Below are 19,952 nucleotides of genomic sequence, written 5' to 3'. Positions count from 1 at the left end.
AAAGAGATTCATTAATGCATTATCGTATCAAAAATGGGAAGTACCATGTCTGTTCACATTGCTAGTCAACACAAATTCTAAAAGCAGTCAGTAATTATTTATTTAGGTAAAAGAGTTAACAGTATTAGAAACATTCCTGTTACAATTAAGAGTCATTTGCAAAAGTGAAGAAGTACTTAATCTGAAACAACGTTAGTAATTTTGGCCAGACAATCCAAAGAAATGATCCCACTATGTAAATTGATGGCATCAAGCAGACCTGAATTCTTCCAACAACACAGAGATCAGACAGGAGTCCTGAGTAGCAGGTCACAAAAATGTAAGAAATTGAGCAACAAATTATTACCAAGCTAAGCAAATTTTGCTGTCAAGAAAAAAATTAAAATATGAAAGCTCATGCTAATTGTTTTTCCGGTTTCAAGAAGAGATACAAATTATCTCAAGGATATTTCAAAATAAATTACAGTACAAAGAACAATAAAAGCTCAGTGTTCTACTTCATGTTTGACCTCTTTACAAAGCTTGTGAACAACTCAGAAACAAAAGGCAAAAAAACCCCAACTCAAACATTCAATTGCCAAGAAACTTATCCTTCATTCCAAACGAGTACACTATTTATTAGTTTCATCCATTTTTATTCTTTTTCATTAGCAGGTCAGTATTCTGATACATTCCTGCCCAAAAATCTTCCTTCTCAGTCAGTTCTTTGAACTACATTACTTCTCCCAGTGACAAAACATGTATACAAAGATGAATCTTCAGACATGAAATCTGAAGTTTTTAAGCATATAGCACTGCAAGGGGAGTCAGAAAATAATATAACTTCATGGACAGAGGCTACATCTTTTGGCATATTTTCTGTAAGATTTCTTGGTAAATTATTCAATAGAGAATGAAACTAAATGAAACTCAGTGTTTCAGATTATTACTTCATCAAGCTTAAAGAAAACCTTTTTTCAGAACACAGAGCTAGCAAATACAGAAAGACTTCTGTAATTACAGAAATTTCGGAAGGACAAGATTAAAAGATTCAAGATATTTTGTATCACTGACTCATCAAAAAAGGTGACATTTCAGTGAAAAAGGATTTAGTTTTGACAGATTCATATGCTACAAATCAATCATATGCTGCATGACCACATATGTCTCTATGCAACTTCCAAGAGGTACCGACAGAATTAAAAGAGTTTAAGAAACTTTCATTTAAAATGTTTGTATTTCAGGTGCACAGAAATCTAAGAAAAGTTTAATGTGAAAAACAACACTTTTAGGAAACAAAATACGAGGGACATTTTTTAGCAATGGAAGTTTCACCCATTCCTGCTAGGCTGCAGTTGGCAAAGATCAAGCTTTGGTGGAAACAGCACTTCTACTCTGTGGGACACAGGAGATCCATCCCTATATTTGCTTGAAATTACTTTAAGGCTGCCATTCTTGAGGTTGACAATGTTCTTGAGTGTAACACTTGCCTATCTAGTAATAAACAAAAATACACACTTGGCAGTCAAAGAATGAAACTGAAAACATGTCCAATCTCTGAAGAATAGTATTAACTAACAAATTAATCCCCTTTCAATATTTATCTCTGTGTGTTTTATGGATCTCTGAATGAAAGATTCTTTAAGGTTTGAAAATATTGTAAGCGCCCTCTCCTTAGGGAATTTGAAATCATTAGACTATTTTCTACCTGAGATGCCAGAAACACTTTTACGGTGGGCATGAACCAACAGTCAATCGTGTGATATTGGCTTCAAATGGAGAAGTTATTAAAAATAATCCAGAACTCTAAAACAGCACTAAAAAGCAAGTATTAGCACAGTTTATTCTTCTGTTACTGCTATACTGTAATCAGTTCCCAGAGAAGTATCAGTATAGTTGAGAAGCTGAAATTAGTAGCTCAGAGGGCAAGATGCAAAAATGAGATACTATTTGTGTGCTATATTGTCTTCACTTCAGAGAATTATGCCCTAATGCCAATAGTAGATTGGGACCTCTGAACCACACTTCATCAAACAGCAGATGCACCCAAAAACTCCTACATTTTTAAACCATGCACATAGTGGCTTGTATGTTGGTATTCTGGATAATTCCCACTCTCAGAACTTGAAGAATTTGCTTTGAATTCGTTTGTTGCTATCAAGACAACTGATAAAAATTTCTTCTACTGCTGAAGAAACATTTACTTTCCTATTTTGTACAGATGAACGTTACACTGCAGCACTCCACTTGCTGACTAACCTTCAAGCTCTACTCAGAATACATCTCATTTACACAAAAGAATAAATGAGCTTACTAACATACACAGTTTGGCAATCATAAAATAATCCTAGTTACAACTCTGGATAAAGAGCTACTTGTATGTACAACAACTAATTCTAACACGTACTGAAAGCTGTTTCCAGCAAACCCTCAGATGATGTATTTAATAATCTCTCTGTTTCTTCTTGGGATTTTTTTTGTTTGTGTGGTATTTTGGGGCGGAGGGGGAGGGGGGGAATGTGCCTCAAAATTAAGGAAGGAACCAAACGTGCTAGCAATTGAAGTATGTCCTGTGAGCTACAACAGCTACTACAAAACAAACTCAAAACAATCTCCTTGACTGACTAATGAAACCTGCATTGTTGCTTTAAGTCTATTCACAACTGCTTCAGACAGAGTTCTCTGTCCAGGTATTATTACTTCCCTCACATCTTTGTTCTTTAGCCTATACAGTAATTTTTAAGCAGCATATTTTAAAACAACTAACACAAGTAAAAAGCTGTACCATACAAGAATAAAGAGTCAAAAAAATATAATTATAATACAACTGTTTTCTGTTTGTACTCTATTGTGTTCTAAACCCAAAAATTAACAGATCACAGTATTTTAAAATAAAACACTTAATTCTCACCTAAAATGATTGACATTTGTTTTACTAAGGAATGAAAGCACAAATGAACCTGGTCTCCGATCACTCTCTCGAATAAGGTAACTTCCAGGTTTTCCCGCTTGTCGAAGACGTTCTTCTGCAATTGTTCTGTCAAGTTTTCCATGATACCACCTGAGAAAAGAGTAACAATGGGTGTCCTTACCACTTAAGTTCTTTGTTTATTCTCACTGAATAGACATATTAAACTAACAAAAGTCAAAACTGATGTAATTCCAAACCTTAGTTTAAAACTTAATACATCTTTACATGTTCAACCTCACAGTTTACTTATTTCCATTATACAATATTTTTAAGACAACGTAGTTTTTCAGATAACCTGCTTCTCCCAGTGAACCATCCCAAGGGGCGGAGGCTCTATACATATCATCAGCTTTTCTCTCCTCCCTAATTTGCTTATTTTAAATGAACAGAACCAGAGGTGACTGATCTGACTTGGAAGACTGTTGTATTTTAAGCCTACATAGGCTTCAGTTCAGACTGGATCTTCCAAAAGCGTAAATTGAGAAGTAAATTCTAACAACCTGTTTCTCAGCTGACAAACACAGATACTGCTGTGGCAAAGCCTGCACTGGAGTGACAGCAATCTCCAGACCACCAGCCAGCCCCAAAACAGTCTTTCCTAGTCACAGTGTATACCCTATCAATTAAAAGCAAGTATAGAGGCATGGCAAATCACAGACTGCAAAGTATGACAAAGGAACACTTCGGTCTAAAGTAAAGGTTAGACTGTTACCATTCAAGCATTCATTAGCCTCACCTCAGTTTATTTACACAGCTTTTGTCAGAAAACTCTGTGCTACTCCAAATGATCAAGTATTAGGGTTTTCTTTAAAACAAACAAACAAACAAAAAAAACCCAAGCAAACCAACCAGCAATGGAGAGTGCCATTCAAATATAAAGCCAAGCATTGTTCACATCACCTTCACAAAGCCACAGCATGTTCCAGAGCTACATACTGTAATAATTCATCAGCTCTGCATCCATCAACTAACTATGCTTAATTGAACCTTTAATTTCTACACTCAAGAAAACATCAGCTTCCATATAGACAGTGTTTTGGGCAATTTAAATCATTTACCACTTCAGACCATCTGCCTTTTTGTTCTAATATTTCACAATTGTCTTGCAAGAGTCACAAAAACACATTTGGGAAGAAGTATGTAAATGACCTTTTGAACTAATATATGTAAGAATACCAAAAATTGCACACATTACAGTTCCAAAAAAAAAAAAAAAAAGAATAGCTGGACTGTTGATAGAATCTGACCAGAAGCATTTTTCCCTATGAAATGGAAGCAAAAATTTTGAAAGCTTTTATCAGAATGAAAATCAGATAGACTAAACTGATAAACATCACATATATCAGAAGCAGCAGCACCAGCATAGATACTGTTTACCCTGGCAAAGCTGTATGCTTGCTAGTATAGCTCTCTTTTACTTCTCTTCCTCATCCTGATCAAAACAAGTTAAACCAGAAAAGCGCTGCTGTGTCAGTACGGCATATAGCACTTGAGGCTGCTGCTGGCTGAGCTAGGTTACCGAGATCATGTCTCATCCCATTCCAGAGCAACGCAGCCTCCTGGACAGAAGCCTATTTCTTGAAGACAGTCCGTGAAAAAGTGGATCACACTAGCCCTGCCAGGAGGGTCCTTCAGGAAATGAAATAAAATCAATACCGTCTAGTTTGAAGTACCTAGGATGAAATATTCTGCTTGTCAGTGTGCACAGCACGGCTGAAACCCAACTCTGTTCATTCCCAGTACATGTCACAAAAACTGGGCTCTGCTATTCTGGATAGACTGACTTTCATGAAGTAAGAAACTCCCTGGAGACCCAAGAAACCTTCCTGATCAAGAAATTCTTTGAAACCAACATTCCATGAAGCCTATTTTAAACTAACAATAGGTTCTCCAAGCTTTTATTTGTTCCTATTTATCAGCCACTTGAGAAAAATAATTTTAACTCTATTGAGAGACACATTGCGCTACAATGCCAAAGTTAAAGGCACACTTTCGAAATGGGGAATGTGGGAGTGTTAATGAAGAATGCAAATTACAAATTAAAAATATACTAGGAAAATTAAAAGGCAGGATTACTTGCAAACAAAACATTCAACTTTTCTGTGAGGGACAGGGATTTCTTACAATGATAGCATGAACTTGGGTGCTCAACTTTTAAGACCAGAAGCTTTGAACAAAGAGGACACCCTCCTTGCTGGTGATGGCAATATATATACACACTGGTATATACCACATAATGGAGATCACTTCCTCTAACACTGACCAGGCTATATATATTCTTTCCCATTCAACAGTTTTGTATCAAGCATAACAGAAGACATTTATTACAAGGTAGAGTACAAGCAAGGTTAAAAATTATTTGCTCCCCCATTTCAGAAAAGGTTTATTTTCTGAAATAAAAATTTCTAGTTAATATCTAAATGCAATTAAATTCAGTGTCACTGAGGACATATTTGAAATATTAACAGTTGACACAAAATAGACTGTATTTTACAGCTCACTATGCATTAGCGTAATGCACAAATTACTCTATACCACTAGCTACAGTAATAAGCATTAACACTGAATTTAACCACCAACTGATAGGAAGACACAAATGGCAGTAAAGCAGTCAATATTGAGCAATAGTAGCAGAAAACATCTCAAGTGATATCCTCAGGAAGCCTCTGTAGATAGCAGACATCTTTAAAAAACAGGATACACACTGAAGTACAAGCTTTTAAGAAACCATTAGGGTATGTAAAATATTTGTTAGGAAACAACTGCATTTTGCCAGAGAGCAGAGTTGCATTGCTAGACAGAGCCACTTTATTCAAGCAATATACAGCATAAAAGTGTTGAAAGACTTTCATTTTCAGAAGTATTGTAGAAGTATTTCAGAAGTATCTTGTATTTCTTTCAGCTGTCACCTGTTTTCAATATTACATGAAGATGCACTTCGCATCAGTATCTTCCAAGAAATTTTATAGTAAATAGTAAAGAATGTTTTACAAAATAGCAGTACTTGATTTGGTTTGAGGATATCAAGTGCTCAGTTAAGGAGTGGCATTTTCTTGTTTTTAATACTTTTTTAAAAGGTGGTGGGATTTTTTTTGCTTTAAATACATCCATAGATAATTTTTCTGTGAATATTGGCTAATGTACTGAGCACAAATTCATACTAGTGAAAAATCTAAGGATCATTTATGCTGTATTATCATCAGTTATAAAGGAACATCCATTCAACACCCAATGCTATCCAAAGAAAGTACAACAGACATGACTAAACTACAGAACCTGCTCTACTCCTTGTAATTGCATCAGAGAAAAAAAGAGTGCAGAACACTCTGAAGGATAGGACCTGGCTATCATAAATTCGGAACTAAAGTAAATCCCAGATCCTCTAGCTTTAACCCTCAAACAGGTATCTCAATGAAGCTGGAGTTCAGCGTTTCTGCAAAAATACATTGCAAGAAACTACCTTTCCCTCTTTGGAGGCTCTGCACCATTTCAAGGTTTATTGGTCAAGATCAACAATTTCAGCATTTTTTAACAGCTTCAAGTTTAGTATGTTCAGTTAAAAGCACGCTTAACCAGATCTCAATTTACATCAAATACAGCTTCTGAACAGACATAAAAGGGAGTCCTACCTACAGTGCTCTAAGAGTCTTATGAAAGGAATTAATGTTTGGGTAGGAGGGTGTCAAATACAAAAAACCTGCCTAGCTGTTTGTAAATATAGTTGCCCCTGTGGCTATGACTTATCAAATGCACTCAGAACTGGAACTCACCACCACTTAGATGTATATCCTCCATCACTGCCAAAGACAGGATGCCTATCATTTCTAGTCAGTCACCCCTGTTTGTTTGCCTAGTCCTACCTAGGAACACTTCTGTATTTCTAACATTAACTTTGCAAGTTTTTAAATGCTGACAATCCACCATTTTCACAGCGTTTTGAGCAAACATAATTAAATGACATTCTGAATCACAGCTAGTGCCCTGACAATACAATACCTATTATGAGATGCATTAAAAGAGAAAACACAAGTAGCTTTGCAACAGAATGGTATGGAGTGATTCAACTATAAAATGTCTTACCAACTACAGATCACAATTTAGGTTGTTGTTTCCATGACCACCCATTTAAATGCTGTAACAAACTTGTAAACTTGTTACCTATTTTGCTTCTAAGAGAATACCAATAACAAGCTTCCATGTTTCACAAATTAAGTCAGAAGCTGTGCAAGAAAATATTCCCAACTGCCAGTTTAAATCAAATGCAGCACAGTCCCCTATGTATCACAATCTTAACTGCAGCAGACAGAACACAGACACAACATCATCACAAACAGCTTATACATACTCACAAGCAACATACAGCTGTAGGAGAATGATCCTGACACTACAGCCACATCAGGTGGCTGACAGCCATCAGCCAGGCCATGAACCTCATGAAATGAGTTGAGTTGCACTGCAGTTCGAGCTGTTACCTCTGGCCTGCAAGCAAGAGCTCCTTAATTGTCCTCCGCTCCATGGAAGATGCTGGGTACCAGCCACCCAGTCACAAAAGCCTCATTAGGCCCAGCCAGCACTTTCTACTGTGAGCAGGAATGCAACTACACTGCATCCCTTTAGCAGGCTCACGGTACAGTAACAGGACTTTTGGCCCCCAACATTGACACACCATGCAAGGCACAGGCTGTTCACAAAGAGGCAGCAGATGGTGAATTTACCATCTGGAAGGAGGTAGCTGCTATTGTGTGTGGAAGCATGTCACATTGTTCAGCCAAATCCTTTTATTTACATATTTCCTTTTTACATGTGGGAAAAGCAAATATTACGAAGCTTTGTTGTTCTGCTAAAGGACTCTGCTGTTGCAGTAAGCTGCAATTTTTACTTAGCAACAAACACTGTAGGTTAGGGCAGAGGGAATGCAGGAGAAAGTGCTGAAGGGGAGTAAAAGTGTTTTTCATTTACTTAGGACAAATGTAGGTGTTGATAATAGCTGCAGACCACTCTGTTTCTGCCTAAAAAGAACTTCTAGTGCACAGGAGAGTCATCAAATGCCGTATCCACTTCACTCAAAGCTCTTCTTAGCCACACCTTGCTGCTTCAACAAAACCCGTAGAAGAATGGAGAACTTCTAGGAGTCATGGTCAGAGCTCCCCTCCTATCAGTTCTGTCACCGCCTTTGTACCTTTCACACATTGCAGATGCTTGTTATCACCTCCTGAGACTACGTGAGCTCTGTTCCCATTAGAAGCAAAAGAGAGCAAAGATGACTACCTTGAACTAGGAAAACCCTCAGTTTCAAGTGGTGCACAGAAATCTTGAGTACAGTTTTATGAAGACAGAGGAGAAAAAACACACAACAAAATATCCTGTATTCTTATTTGTTTCTTCTTATCCTGTTAACACCAACTATCCCCTCTCAAGCTTTCCATCTCACAACTTGATGCTCCTCTTCACTGTTCAAGTTCAATTTCAGTTTTACAGTTTCTCTCAACCTAAAATGCATTCTTAGTTTTACCATTTTTATCCAGACTCTGCCTTTTAACACTTTTATCCCTCATCTTTGTCAGTTTTCTACGGCTGCATTACTTCCTTTATGCACATTATTTGTAGAGATGACATTAAGGCAAGTTTCACTCAGACTTCACTAAATTCACGTCCTTCTTCCATCTTCTTAGCTACTGTTCAGTAGTTACCGATTTTTTACGAAGTCTTCACAAAGAACTTCCTGACAGAAAAAGTTCTGCCAATAGGTATCAACTACCACACTGGATGCACCTTTAAGATAATGAAACAAGAGTTGAAGCTAAGTGTTCTTCATCCAGTATGCATGAAATTGAGCGTTAAATGCTCTTCTAGGAAAAGGAGAGAGGGGTTTTTCTCTCTTTTGCATCCCTTTGCATTTTTCGAAGAGGTGGTACAATGCATGTAAGCATACCCATGTAAGCCTAATGAAAAATAATTCTGATTTTCTCATTTGACTGTTCCAAAACCCCTTAAAAACAGCATGTGGAAAACTGGACTCTGCTGTACTTCAAGACTAAGAACCAGCCAATTAACAGGGAAAGTCACTACCATAGGCATGCCTCAGTATACCAACTTCACTAATGAAAGATTCTAAAAGTTTAAATTGCTCTAAGAAACAATGCTATAAGCTTTTAAAGAGACAGAGATGTGACAACAGCATAATGTCCAACATAACCAAAAGATGTCTTCTAATCCTACCTGGGGTATTTAGTGAAGACTGCCTATCTCATTTTTGCAAGAGCACCACTAAGCAGCTAACCTGGCTGAAAAATAGCTCTTCAAACAGCTTGCATCTTGTGACTGAAGGATTAGCTTAGCAAATCAATTCTGGAATTCACTGAAGTTTTTAGCAAGAAACTTCCCAGTTTTACATGCATCCTACTTGTGCCCTCAGGTCAAAAACAGGCCTTTTTCTGAACTAAGAGTAACTACTACAGAAACAATGTTAATACTAGTACATAAATCAGCGGATACTCTTTGGCCATAATGAAGGAATTCCTAAGACGTTGTTCGTCTTGTATGCCATTAACTTCATTAAATGTACCAGAGGCTCCTTTATCTTCCTCCTCCTCCTCGCACCTCACACTCTCTAACCAAGAGAGTTAAGTAACCAAAGTAACCAAAAACCAAGGTTTTTGTTTTGTGTTCCACTCTCACCTCCTCTTACAAGCTGGAATGCCTCTCTAGAGGGCTGCATCACACCCATGGATAGGTAACTGCTTCTATAGCGAGAAAATCCTGACAGTTTATAAACTGGAAATCAAAGATAGGTACAACACCTGAACTAAAAGATGTCCGGTACCTCCCACATGCACTAGCAACAACAGTGGGGGAATATAACCTAGAGAGTACAATCCATACACAACAAATCCAACAGCATGACATAAAAAAACGGTGTGTACAACTAAGAAAAGAAAAAAAATCCCTGTTTCTAGACTTGCATATAAAACGAGATGATTACTACAGAGGCGGGGTAACATTTTGCTTTTGGAGGAATAAAGACATTCCTCTATCATCCCTTTTATTACCAAGGAGTGGAAAGAACTAAAAAAAAAAAAATCTCTCCACAGATGCTCAGAAAGCACAAAAATCTATGCAGGAAAAAATCTAGGGAAAAGGTGTGGTTTCAACAAGATAATGCAAGCAATTCCTTAATCTTCTGGATTAAGCAAATATCCAACCTTGAATCTTGTAACGTCTCCAGTGTTACGCTACTAACAGATGGCAATATAAAAAAGGAATTGATTGATTTGTGGTTACTCTTAAATTTTACATATAGAAAAAGATGATGCAACTTACCTATAAAATAACCATATAAACCCAATGAGAGTAAGCCACAGACAGAATATCCTTTTCTGTGTATCGTACATACAGGTCAACATTTACATACACAAGCATAATTTTATGCAGAGCAAGTGGTGGACGTAAAATAATAACAATAAAAAAAGAGACCAAAGTTTTAGAAAAACTTCTTACACAAATCAACACAGAATTACCATATGATTCCTGAGATGATTATGAAAGGTAGGCTAAACCTAGATGTTTTCTGGAAACTATTCCAGAAAAGGAAGAAGTGTACTCTGCAAAGGGAAGTGCATTAGAAGAAACCCTTGTCCAAACACCTGTAAGTAGCTACTAAGAAAATCACATACTGTTATTGGCTGGTGAGTCAATAACAGTAATCCTTAACAGAAAATAGTAATGTTTTAAATATTCCTATGTAGTTACATATTCAACTTCTTGAAATATAATCAGATACAGCTAACATCTCAACACTAACATAAATTGGACAAACCAGCAAGATACAGACTGGATGAGCGGTCTACAAGATGGGTAGGAAATTGGCTTATGGGCCACGTTCAGAGCATGATGATCAGTGGTTTGTACTCTGGCTGGCTGCCTGTAATGACTGGGGTCCCCCAGGGATCACTGCTGGGTCCCACACTGTTCAACATCTTCATAAATGAGCTGGATGGGACTGGAAGCACCCTCACCACATTTCTTGATGACACAAAACTGAGTGGTGAGGTGGACATGTCAAAAGGGAGAGCCACCTTACAGAGAGACTTGGGCAGGCTGGGAGAGTGGGCTAGTAACAACAGTATGAAGTTTAATAAAGACAAGTGCAAAGACCTGCGCATGGGTCAGAATAACCAAAGGGCCCAGTCCGGGCTGGGATTTGTGTGGCTGGGGAGCAGCCTTGCTGAGAGGGACCTTGGGGCGTCTTGGTGGACAACAAGCTGAAGGTGAGTCAGCAGTGCACTGCTGCGGCAACGAAGGCAAATCGGATCCTGGGCTGCATCCACAGGGGCACTGCTAGCAGAGATAGAGAGGTGATCAACCCACTCTTCCCAGTTCTCAGGCTGCACATGGAGTAGTGTGTCCAGTTTTGGTCTCCACAATTCAAAAAATATGCAGACAGACTGGAGAGGATCCAAATGAGGGCCACAAAGATGATCTAAGAGCTGGAGAACCTGCCTTAAGAGGAAAAACTGAGGAATTAGGCCTCTTCTCCCAGAAGAGAAGAATGGTCAGGGGGATGTCATCATAGTACTCCAATAGTTAAAATTTTTTTACAGTGCAAACAATCATTCACTGGAAAAACCTCCCCAGGGAGAGAGGAAAACCGCACTGGAAATTTTCAAGATGCAACTGGACAAGGTGCTAGATAATCTCAGCTATACGCCCTTTCCCACAAAGGTTGGGCCAGATGATCTTTCAAGGTCCCTCCCAACCTGGGCTGTTTTATGGTTCTATGATTCCATATACTCCAACCCTAAAGAAACTCTATACTTACAAAAAAACCCCCAACAATTAGCACTTGAGGATGAGCAACTATTACTATTTCAGTTTAAAGAAATTATTTGGTATGAAGTTGGCCTGAGAAGCATCTGAAAATAATAAAATTTGAAGACAAAAATTACTTTTTTAGAGCCTGATTGTCACAAGAACCAGACTGCTAACTTACCAGAACACTGACTGGGTACACTGAGTGTCCTGGAAACCTTGATACTCCATTCCTGAAACATCACTGTAGCTTTCAAATTAGTTTAGCAACATTGGTTTGTATACATTAATAATTGTAATAAAAACATACCTTAGAAGGAAAAGGTAGCTATTCCAAGCAGATTTATTAAATATTTAAGCAGCACTTTTAGCTACCTTAGAAAGACTTTCTTTTTAAAAGGCGAATTCTCGAGCTTTTAGAGCAGAAATTATGATATCTGCCTGCATAGAAAATAATGAAATATTCTCTTTACCAACTTAAGGATTTCTTGCACTTTCCTTTAAAGTATTCCCTATTAGCTACTGCCTCTATATTATACCTGTCTACTTTAAGTAACAATTCTCAGCAAATAGGTCCTGCAACACTGATCCTCAACCATAAACACTATATTTATACATATACAGAATCACTTAAGTTGGAAGTGACTGCTGGGGATTGTCCAGTTCAACCTCCCCCCCAGCCCCTCTCACACAGGGTCAGCTACAGCTGGTTGCTCAGGACCATGTTCAGTTGGGTAATGAACATCTCCAGCGATGGAGACTCCACAACCTCCCTGGGCAACCTCTGCCACTGTTTAACCACCCCCACCATAAAAAAAGGATTTTTTTTTTTGTATTCAGATGGAATTTCAAGTTTTTTAACATGTTTCCATTGCCTCTTGCCCTGTCACTGGGCACCACTGAGGATAGTGTGACTCCCTAATCTTCATTCCTTCTCATCAGGTATTTACACACATGAATAAAACCCACCCGAGCCTCCTCTTCTCCAGACTGAACAGCCCCAGCTCTCTCAGCCTCTCCTTGTCTGACAGACGATCCAGTCCCTTCATCATCTTGGTGGCCCGGCACTGGGCCCGCTTCAGTAAGTCCATGTCTCTCTTGCACTGGCGAGTCCAGCACTGGTGACAGCACCGCAGTCAGGAAGGGTTGCCTTCCTCAAGCTGCTGGCAATGCTCCTCCCAATGCAGCCCAAAGTACGGTTAGCCGCCTTTGCCATGAGTGTGCATCTCTGGCTCTGTCCACCACAATACCCACATCCTTCTCTGCAGAGCTGTTTTTCAGCTGGTCAGCCCCCAGCTTGGGGTTGTTCCTCCCCAGAGCGAGACCTTTTCATTTCCTTTGTTGAACTTCATGATATCCCTTGCAGCCCAATTCTCCAGCCTGTCCAGGTCACTCTGGATGGCAGCACACCCACCTGGCGTTTCAGCCACTCCTCTCAGTTTTGTATTGTCTGCGAACTTGCTAAGGGTGCACTCTGTCCCAGCATCCAGGTCACTAATCAAAATGTTAAACAGCGTTGGCCCCTGGTTACACCCTGGGGAACACCACCAGTGACTTGCCTCCACCTAGACTTTGTGCTGCTGATCCCCACGGTCTGGGCCCAGCCGTTTAATCAGTTTTCAATCCACCTCACTGACCATTTATCTAACCTGTACACTGCCAGCTTGTCTATGAGGAGGCTATGGGAGATGGTGTCAAAAGCCTTAGTAAAGTTGAAGAAAACTCTCCCTCTTTCTTCCCGAGCCAATGACCTCATTGTAGAAGGCTGTTAGGTTGGATAAGCATGATTTCCCCCTCATAAATCCATGCTGACTACTCCTACACAAAACATAATTTAAAGATAGGCTGATGTAAGAACAGAAACCTTTTTCTGCTCAAGAGTGATAGAGCAGATACTATACATAAAAATAAAAAATACTACAGACTTCCACAGTCTTCATGTAGTATATAGAAGTACATAAATCAGCACAAGTATATAAAATCTGTCAAGCACTGGTGACATTTAATTGGTATTGACCACTCTCCGAAGGGACACAGAGAAACACTGAATCGTTTCACTGCAATATTTCCAGGCAGCACAAAGGCAATGTTAAAACAAGATGCCTTCTCCTCCCTCCTACCGTGCCTACCAGTGAGACAAATACCAGACTTTTCTGGGTTTTGTTAAAAGAGAAAGAATGATATGTAAGAAATTGGAAAACTACTATGGGAGTCCTAAGAATTTATGGCTGAATCAACAGATGGGGTCCTACACTAAAAAGACCCATGCCCCCATTGGTAAAATTTGTGGTCCTCCCCACTGCCCAGACACAAAATATTAAGACAAGAAAAGGTGAAGAAATATGGCACAGTATTAGGTAGGCCAGTAGATGAAGTGCATACATCCCACACTGAAGTTCTGGGAGTCAATATATGACACAAAATAAAAACTAGATAAAGTACAGGTCAAGAGACTCTATTCACTGTTTAAACAAAATGACATGATCTGATGTTAACTAGAAATATTGACTAGACTACTGAAAAATCCTCCTCAAACTTTTTCCAGCATTAAATGCTGTTCTGCTTCTGGTTTTCTTCATCTAACATACTCAGTTTACTTACTGCTTCACTTCCTATGTATGGTTAGGTACAATTTTGCTCTGCTGCTTTTAACCATTCATTTAAAACAGTACTTCTAATATCACACATTCAGGCAGAACAAGAACCAGATTTATATTCGTATCTGTTTTGTAGGTGGCCAAATCAGTATACAACCCATCAACTTCAGAAAAATAAGGTGTTTCCCTTCTGTAGAGAACAGGAATTAATAAAGACATTCTTTATCTAAAAAGGAAAATTTTACCTGCTAACCACTTCAACTGCTGAACAGAAAAGAAACCTCATACACTAAAATGAAGTTACATGACATTTCATTTTTTTTTTTATACAGTACTATTTCCTGTCTGTTTTCAATGCAACAGATTCATTAATCAGTATGGAAAAGGCCCTTCATCCATTATTCAGAAAAAGTCCTTTTCATGAGTTACTGAAATAAATGCTGCAGAATTATGGACTTGTCACCTTTGACACTCACATGAAGAAACTAAAACTTCATCCTACCATAAGGCAGAAAAATATTCTACTTTTATGCAATCCATGCTTATTTAATCTCACTCTATCCGTGTCTATCTTCAGCTCTTTTTCTCACTATTTTGTTGACTCAACAGGCACCAAGGGTCACTGTAAGAATACATCTGCTCTGGTTAAGATATGTTTTAACAAGATGGTATTTTGACAACCTATTTCATTTTGTATGGTTAATAGCTTTCAATTTCAACCGATTTCCATTTCAAACTCATAACCACTGCTCAAAAAAACACCATATGAAAGTGTCAGTTTTGCTGGAATATTCTGGAACTGCTTCTGCCACCTTAATGCAACACTTAGGATCTAAAGTAGTTTTTTGTCCACTAGAATTTTTAATCGAATACATAAATAACTGAACTATTCCACAAAACGCTGGTTTACAACCAAATTAAATCACATTTATTCATTAGTCCAAAGGCATTTCCTTATGCTATTTCAGCCTCTGTCAATAAGCTTTGCAAATGGGGTAGACAGCATGGAAAAAAATGACCAAAACAAACACACGAGTTTGCCCACTCTAGTCCCTAGTATCCTGTGCCTCCCACGTAGCATTAAGCTACAATATAAACACACTACTGCTGTGCTCCAGTAAAATGAAAAACCACACATACGCTGAATAGACAAGCCTTAAGTTAGTTTCACTCTGGATCAAAGACAAAAATCAACCCTACCTGGGATTTTGAGTTTGTGAATAAAGAAAACCTGTTACATGCTAGCAATCTCCTCCCACTGCTAGAAAATTAAAGAAAACACACTAAGCGAAGACATAGTCCCTTTTTTGTTTAGGTACACGGCAAAGAGAAGAGGAAATTAAGTGTACTAGGTGCTTGCTAGCAAAGAGGAACACATCCTGACTACCCTGAACAAACTATATTTACAGCATCCTGATGGGAAGTGCAGAACTGGCATCTGCTTCATTTCCCATCTCTTCAGGTTACTGTGAAAGACAGACTGTCAACTACATGGTATTTAAAAAAAATATTCATTTTCAAAAAAAACATTTGGTCTGTTAACACCTTTACGGCCTAACACTTGCAAACTGGGAACTCAGATTTTGTATTTGGTTGGCTTTTTTGGTTTTATTTTTCTTAGTTTGCAAAACAAGTTAAAAGATAAAGAAGTGATAAAGTTGTGTCTAAGTTTATGCAGAAAGCTTAACTTTATTTATACTTAAAAGTCTAACCTGAGATTGGAGTACAAACTTGGAAACACCAGCACCAACTTTTACCCAGTAATTTTGTTTCGAGTCAGTAGCAAACGATTCCCTAAATCCTGAAATGCGATGCATGTCCACGGGAAGGCAAAGAAGCCTAGTAAGTTGTTACTGTTACAGAAGAAATAATGCCTTTTCATTCTTATACAGGAGAATAGTAACTTTATATCACATAAAGCGAGGTCAGGAGTGAAGAGCACCCTCAAATTTCTGATGTACATATAATATATTGTAAGCAACTGAGACAAAGAAACAGAACAATTTGGTAGAAACGTGAAATTATGCATCAAGCCAACACTGCATGCCTCCTATAAAAACTGAATGAATTAGGAGGAAGTGGGAAAGGGTGGAGCTGGTAGTCCTATTTAAACAAATTTGTAACCACATTCAACTGGAGAAATTTAATCCAAGTTTATATTACAGGATCAATTACTGCTCTTGAAGACTTATATTGGACCTTTCCTTATAGAAGATGATACATAATATTTTGGTAATTTGGTAATATTTTTTGGTAACTGGTTTTTGGTAATAAGTCAAGAGTTCAACTCCATAGAAGCAGATGGTACGACTACAAAGGGCACTTCCAAAATAAAACAGCAGGACTGAAAGGATACAGTTTACTATTGACATATGGCAAATTTAAATAACTGAACCAGGAATGGTAAAAACTGATGCTGTATAAAATAGGCAAGAGATGAATGAAAAGGAAAAAAGCTTCTAGTTATTTTAATCATCCAGCTTAAATTTTTTTATGGAAAAGTCACAAACGAAGGATAAAATTACAAAGAGAAAGACTAAGTGTATGGAGGTATGAACTTCTGAATCGATTTTTAAAGTGTATTTTATTCCTGGAATATTTCTGTACTAAAGCATCTTCAAAAGAAGAACATCTAACTACAAAACTATGCCCTTGTCCTGCAAAAACTTCAATGTTCCCTTGCTTGAATAACCTAAGTAGCCTTGTCAATCAAAACAAAATCAGGGCCTCTGCAGCCTTCCCCTAGCATGTGCTCCTTGTCAGAAATCTAACATCCTCTTTCATGAAAGTTAACCATCATGCTTACACATGACATACAAGACAACATTTTGACTGGAAAACCCACTCAGAATTGTAGATGTGCCAACAATTATTTAGAATCAAACAGTTGATTATCTAGAATTACCCGACTTCCTAGAAATATTTCAGAAAAGCCTGCTGTTTGGCTTTTTCCTCAGTTCTCTGAGGAACGTAGCTGGGTCTAACAGATGCAGCAGTCTGATGTTTCAGAAAGAAAACCAGAAGAGCAGAATTCTGTATCTCACCAGCCTGGCAGAAAACACCGAAGAACTAACTTTGCTTTTATTTGCTTCTAGTTTCCCTCCTTATCCTTTGTCAAATCTGCCTAATCCTATCTCTAGCTCATTAGGGAAGTCTACAAGTTTAAGACTATTCAAAGACTGTCTTCACAAAACAAGGCCTTAATGTTTAGAAACTTCCACAAAAAGCCCAGAAATTAAAATAAAGGATTACTAGGAACCCTGTTAAGGTTAGAGATTAATTTAAAAGAAATCCTATAAAGTTACATTTTACATCCTCCTTGTAACTACAATGGCTCCTGAAATCTTGGAAGTACCTGAAACAGTGCATAAATTAACTCTCTGACAGTGGTGTTATGAGAAAATGTAAAAAGGAACCCAAATTCAGATGGATTTTCAGATTAACCTTCGGACCTATATCTTGAATAAACCTGCCACCCTGTACCTCGAAACCCTGAATTACCCACTATACCCACTGTAATTTCAGGAACAACGTATTTCTAGATACTGATGAAAAAGCAATTTAAGCCTTTGAAGCCATTTCATTTTGGGGAGATCATGGTACCTGCTTGAGGGCTATTTTCTGTTCTAATACAAGCCTTGCAAGTGCTTTACGTAAACCTGCAGACTTTCTACAGTGAAATCCAAAGGTTGTGTTTAGACTACTTACTAATTACACCAACTCTGTATAACATTATCTGGTCTTATATTTCACACAATACAAACACAGAACTGGTCTGCCTCTAGTGCAAGATTCTTTCTATTACCAGCACTGCAGGAATCCCGGTTAACCTAATGGATGGCTAAGTATAATAAAACCTAACTGCAGGTTTACAGTTTCTTCTTTTCAACTGCCTCCTCTCTCCAAACAGAACCTAATTAAAAGCAACTTTATTTTAAATGGGTTGAGAAGCAAAGCATTTAGACATTATTGATAAAAATAGCCTCTCTGCTAAGACTTTAACATAGAGAATTAACTTTTGTTCATTTTAAATCCACATTTCAAGACTATCTGGATTTAAAAAAAGACCAAACGTGCGCATTACTTTAGATAGGTTTGTATACAAAGTTGAAATGCTAAAGAGTGGTTGGTTTTGTTTTTTGGTAGAGAGCAATGTAATACAAAACGATGACAAGATGTATGAATTATTTTATGCCACGGAGAGCATTTTTGTTAGCTTTTATTAACACAAAAAAAAAAAAAGTTAAAAAGAAAGTTTATGGCTTTTCCAAGAAAGACCACAGTGCTAGCGGAGATTGGAAAAGCCTCCCCAACAGGTAGTTAAACCACAACCGGAATAGCTCACTCTTCCTGGCAGCCTGCAGTATCGCTATGAAAACTTGCAAAAGAAAATAACTCGGCTAGAGCAGAGGGGCCTTTTTTTTTTTTTTTGTTTCCCCCCCCCTAGGAGCTGACCCCAGTTATTACCCGAGTACCACCTCAAGCCAAGGGGAGCTTCCCGTCCCTGTGCTACCGTTGCTCACCCTTCACCCACCCACTGCAGACGGCCGAGCACCGGAGGTGGGCAGCCGCTTGTCCCCCGGCCCCCGCCGCCGGGCACCCTCCCGGCGGGAGCAGCCTTCCTGCTGGAGCGGAACCGGGGGAGGAGGATGGGGAGAGGGAGCAAAACTTCTGTGGGGCTTCCCCGAGTTCTGACACACGCCTTTCCACCGGGCAATGGTGGGGACCCAGCGCGGCGGTCCCCGCTGCTCGCCGGCAGCTGGGGGGGAGCGGCCGGGCGTGGCGGGCCCCGGCGGGGCGGCGGCTACTCACTGGTTGGTGGGGGGCGCGTTGAGCGGGATGGCCACCTCCTCCTCTTCGTACTCCGGCCCGTCCAGCGAGTCGCCTTCGTCCACAGCCCCCAGCCCCCCGGCCAAGGCGGGCGGCGGCGGTGGCGGCAGCGGGGGGAAGGCGGCGGTGCCGGGATCGGTCGCCCGGGCCGCCTCCGGCCCCTGCCCCGGGTCGGCCGCCGGAGGGGCAGGCCCCGCGCCCAGCTCCAGGAGCCCCAGCACCGAGCACAAAGCCGGGCCACCCGCGGGGCCGGCGCCCGGGCTGCCGCCGCCGGAGCCGGCCGGGAAGGCGCCCTGCGGCCCCGGCCCCTTGCCCCGGCACACGACGGGGTAGTGCGCCGGCTCCGCGCCGGCGGCGGCTCCCGCCGTCCCGGCCGAGGTAACCGAGCTGCCTTCCTCACCCCCGGCCTCAGCCGCCATCATGTTGAGCCTCGCCCCCCCCCCCACCCCCCCTGCGGCCCCCCTACCGGCGGCCCGCCGCACGCCGGGGAAGTGGCGACAAAGGGGCCCCGGCCCACCCGCCCCCCCCCGCCCCGCCCCGGCGGGGAGCGGAGCCGGGACGAGGGCAAAACTTCCCCGGCGGAGACGGGCTGGGAACAATACCCGGCTGGGCGGGGGCTGGGCGCGCAGGGCAGCTCGGCTGGGCCCCGGCGCGGCTGCCTCGGCCCCCGGCGGCCGCCAGGGGAGCGGCTCCCGCGGCCCCGCGCTCTCACCCCGCCTCCCGCCGGCCGCCCAGGCAGCGCGCGGCCGCGCCACGGGCCTCGCCAC

At 40.4% G+C, this 19,952-nt stretch overlaps 1 protein-coding gene across 1 annotated transcript in view; it reads right to left on the bottom strand.

Moving 5' to 3' along the window:
- RASA1 (RAS p21 protein activator 1) overlaps window positions 1-19,607 on the bottom strand; it is a gene marked incomplete at both ends in the record, with an annotated part of 64,064 nt that extends 44,457 nt beyond the window's left edge. The window contains 2 exons of the mRNA XM_082013814.1: window positions 2,891-3,040; window positions 19,168-19,607. Coding sequence (XP_081869940.1) covers window positions 2,891-3,040; window positions 19,168-19,607 — 590 coding nt within the window. The remainder of the gene's footprint in view (window positions 1-2,890; window positions 3,041-19,167) is intronic.
- Window positions 19,608-19,952: the final 345 nt, after the last annotated feature.

The sequence above is a fragment of the Phaethon aethereus genome, assembly GCF_964289735.1.
Source record: "Phaethon aethereus genome assembly, chromosome: Z".
NCBI classification, from domain to species: domain Eukaryota; kingdom Metazoa; phylum Chordata; class Aves; order Phaethontiformes; family Phaethontidae; genus Phaethon; species Phaethon aethereus.
This window is presented reverse-complemented; position numbering and strand designations above follow the sequence as displayed.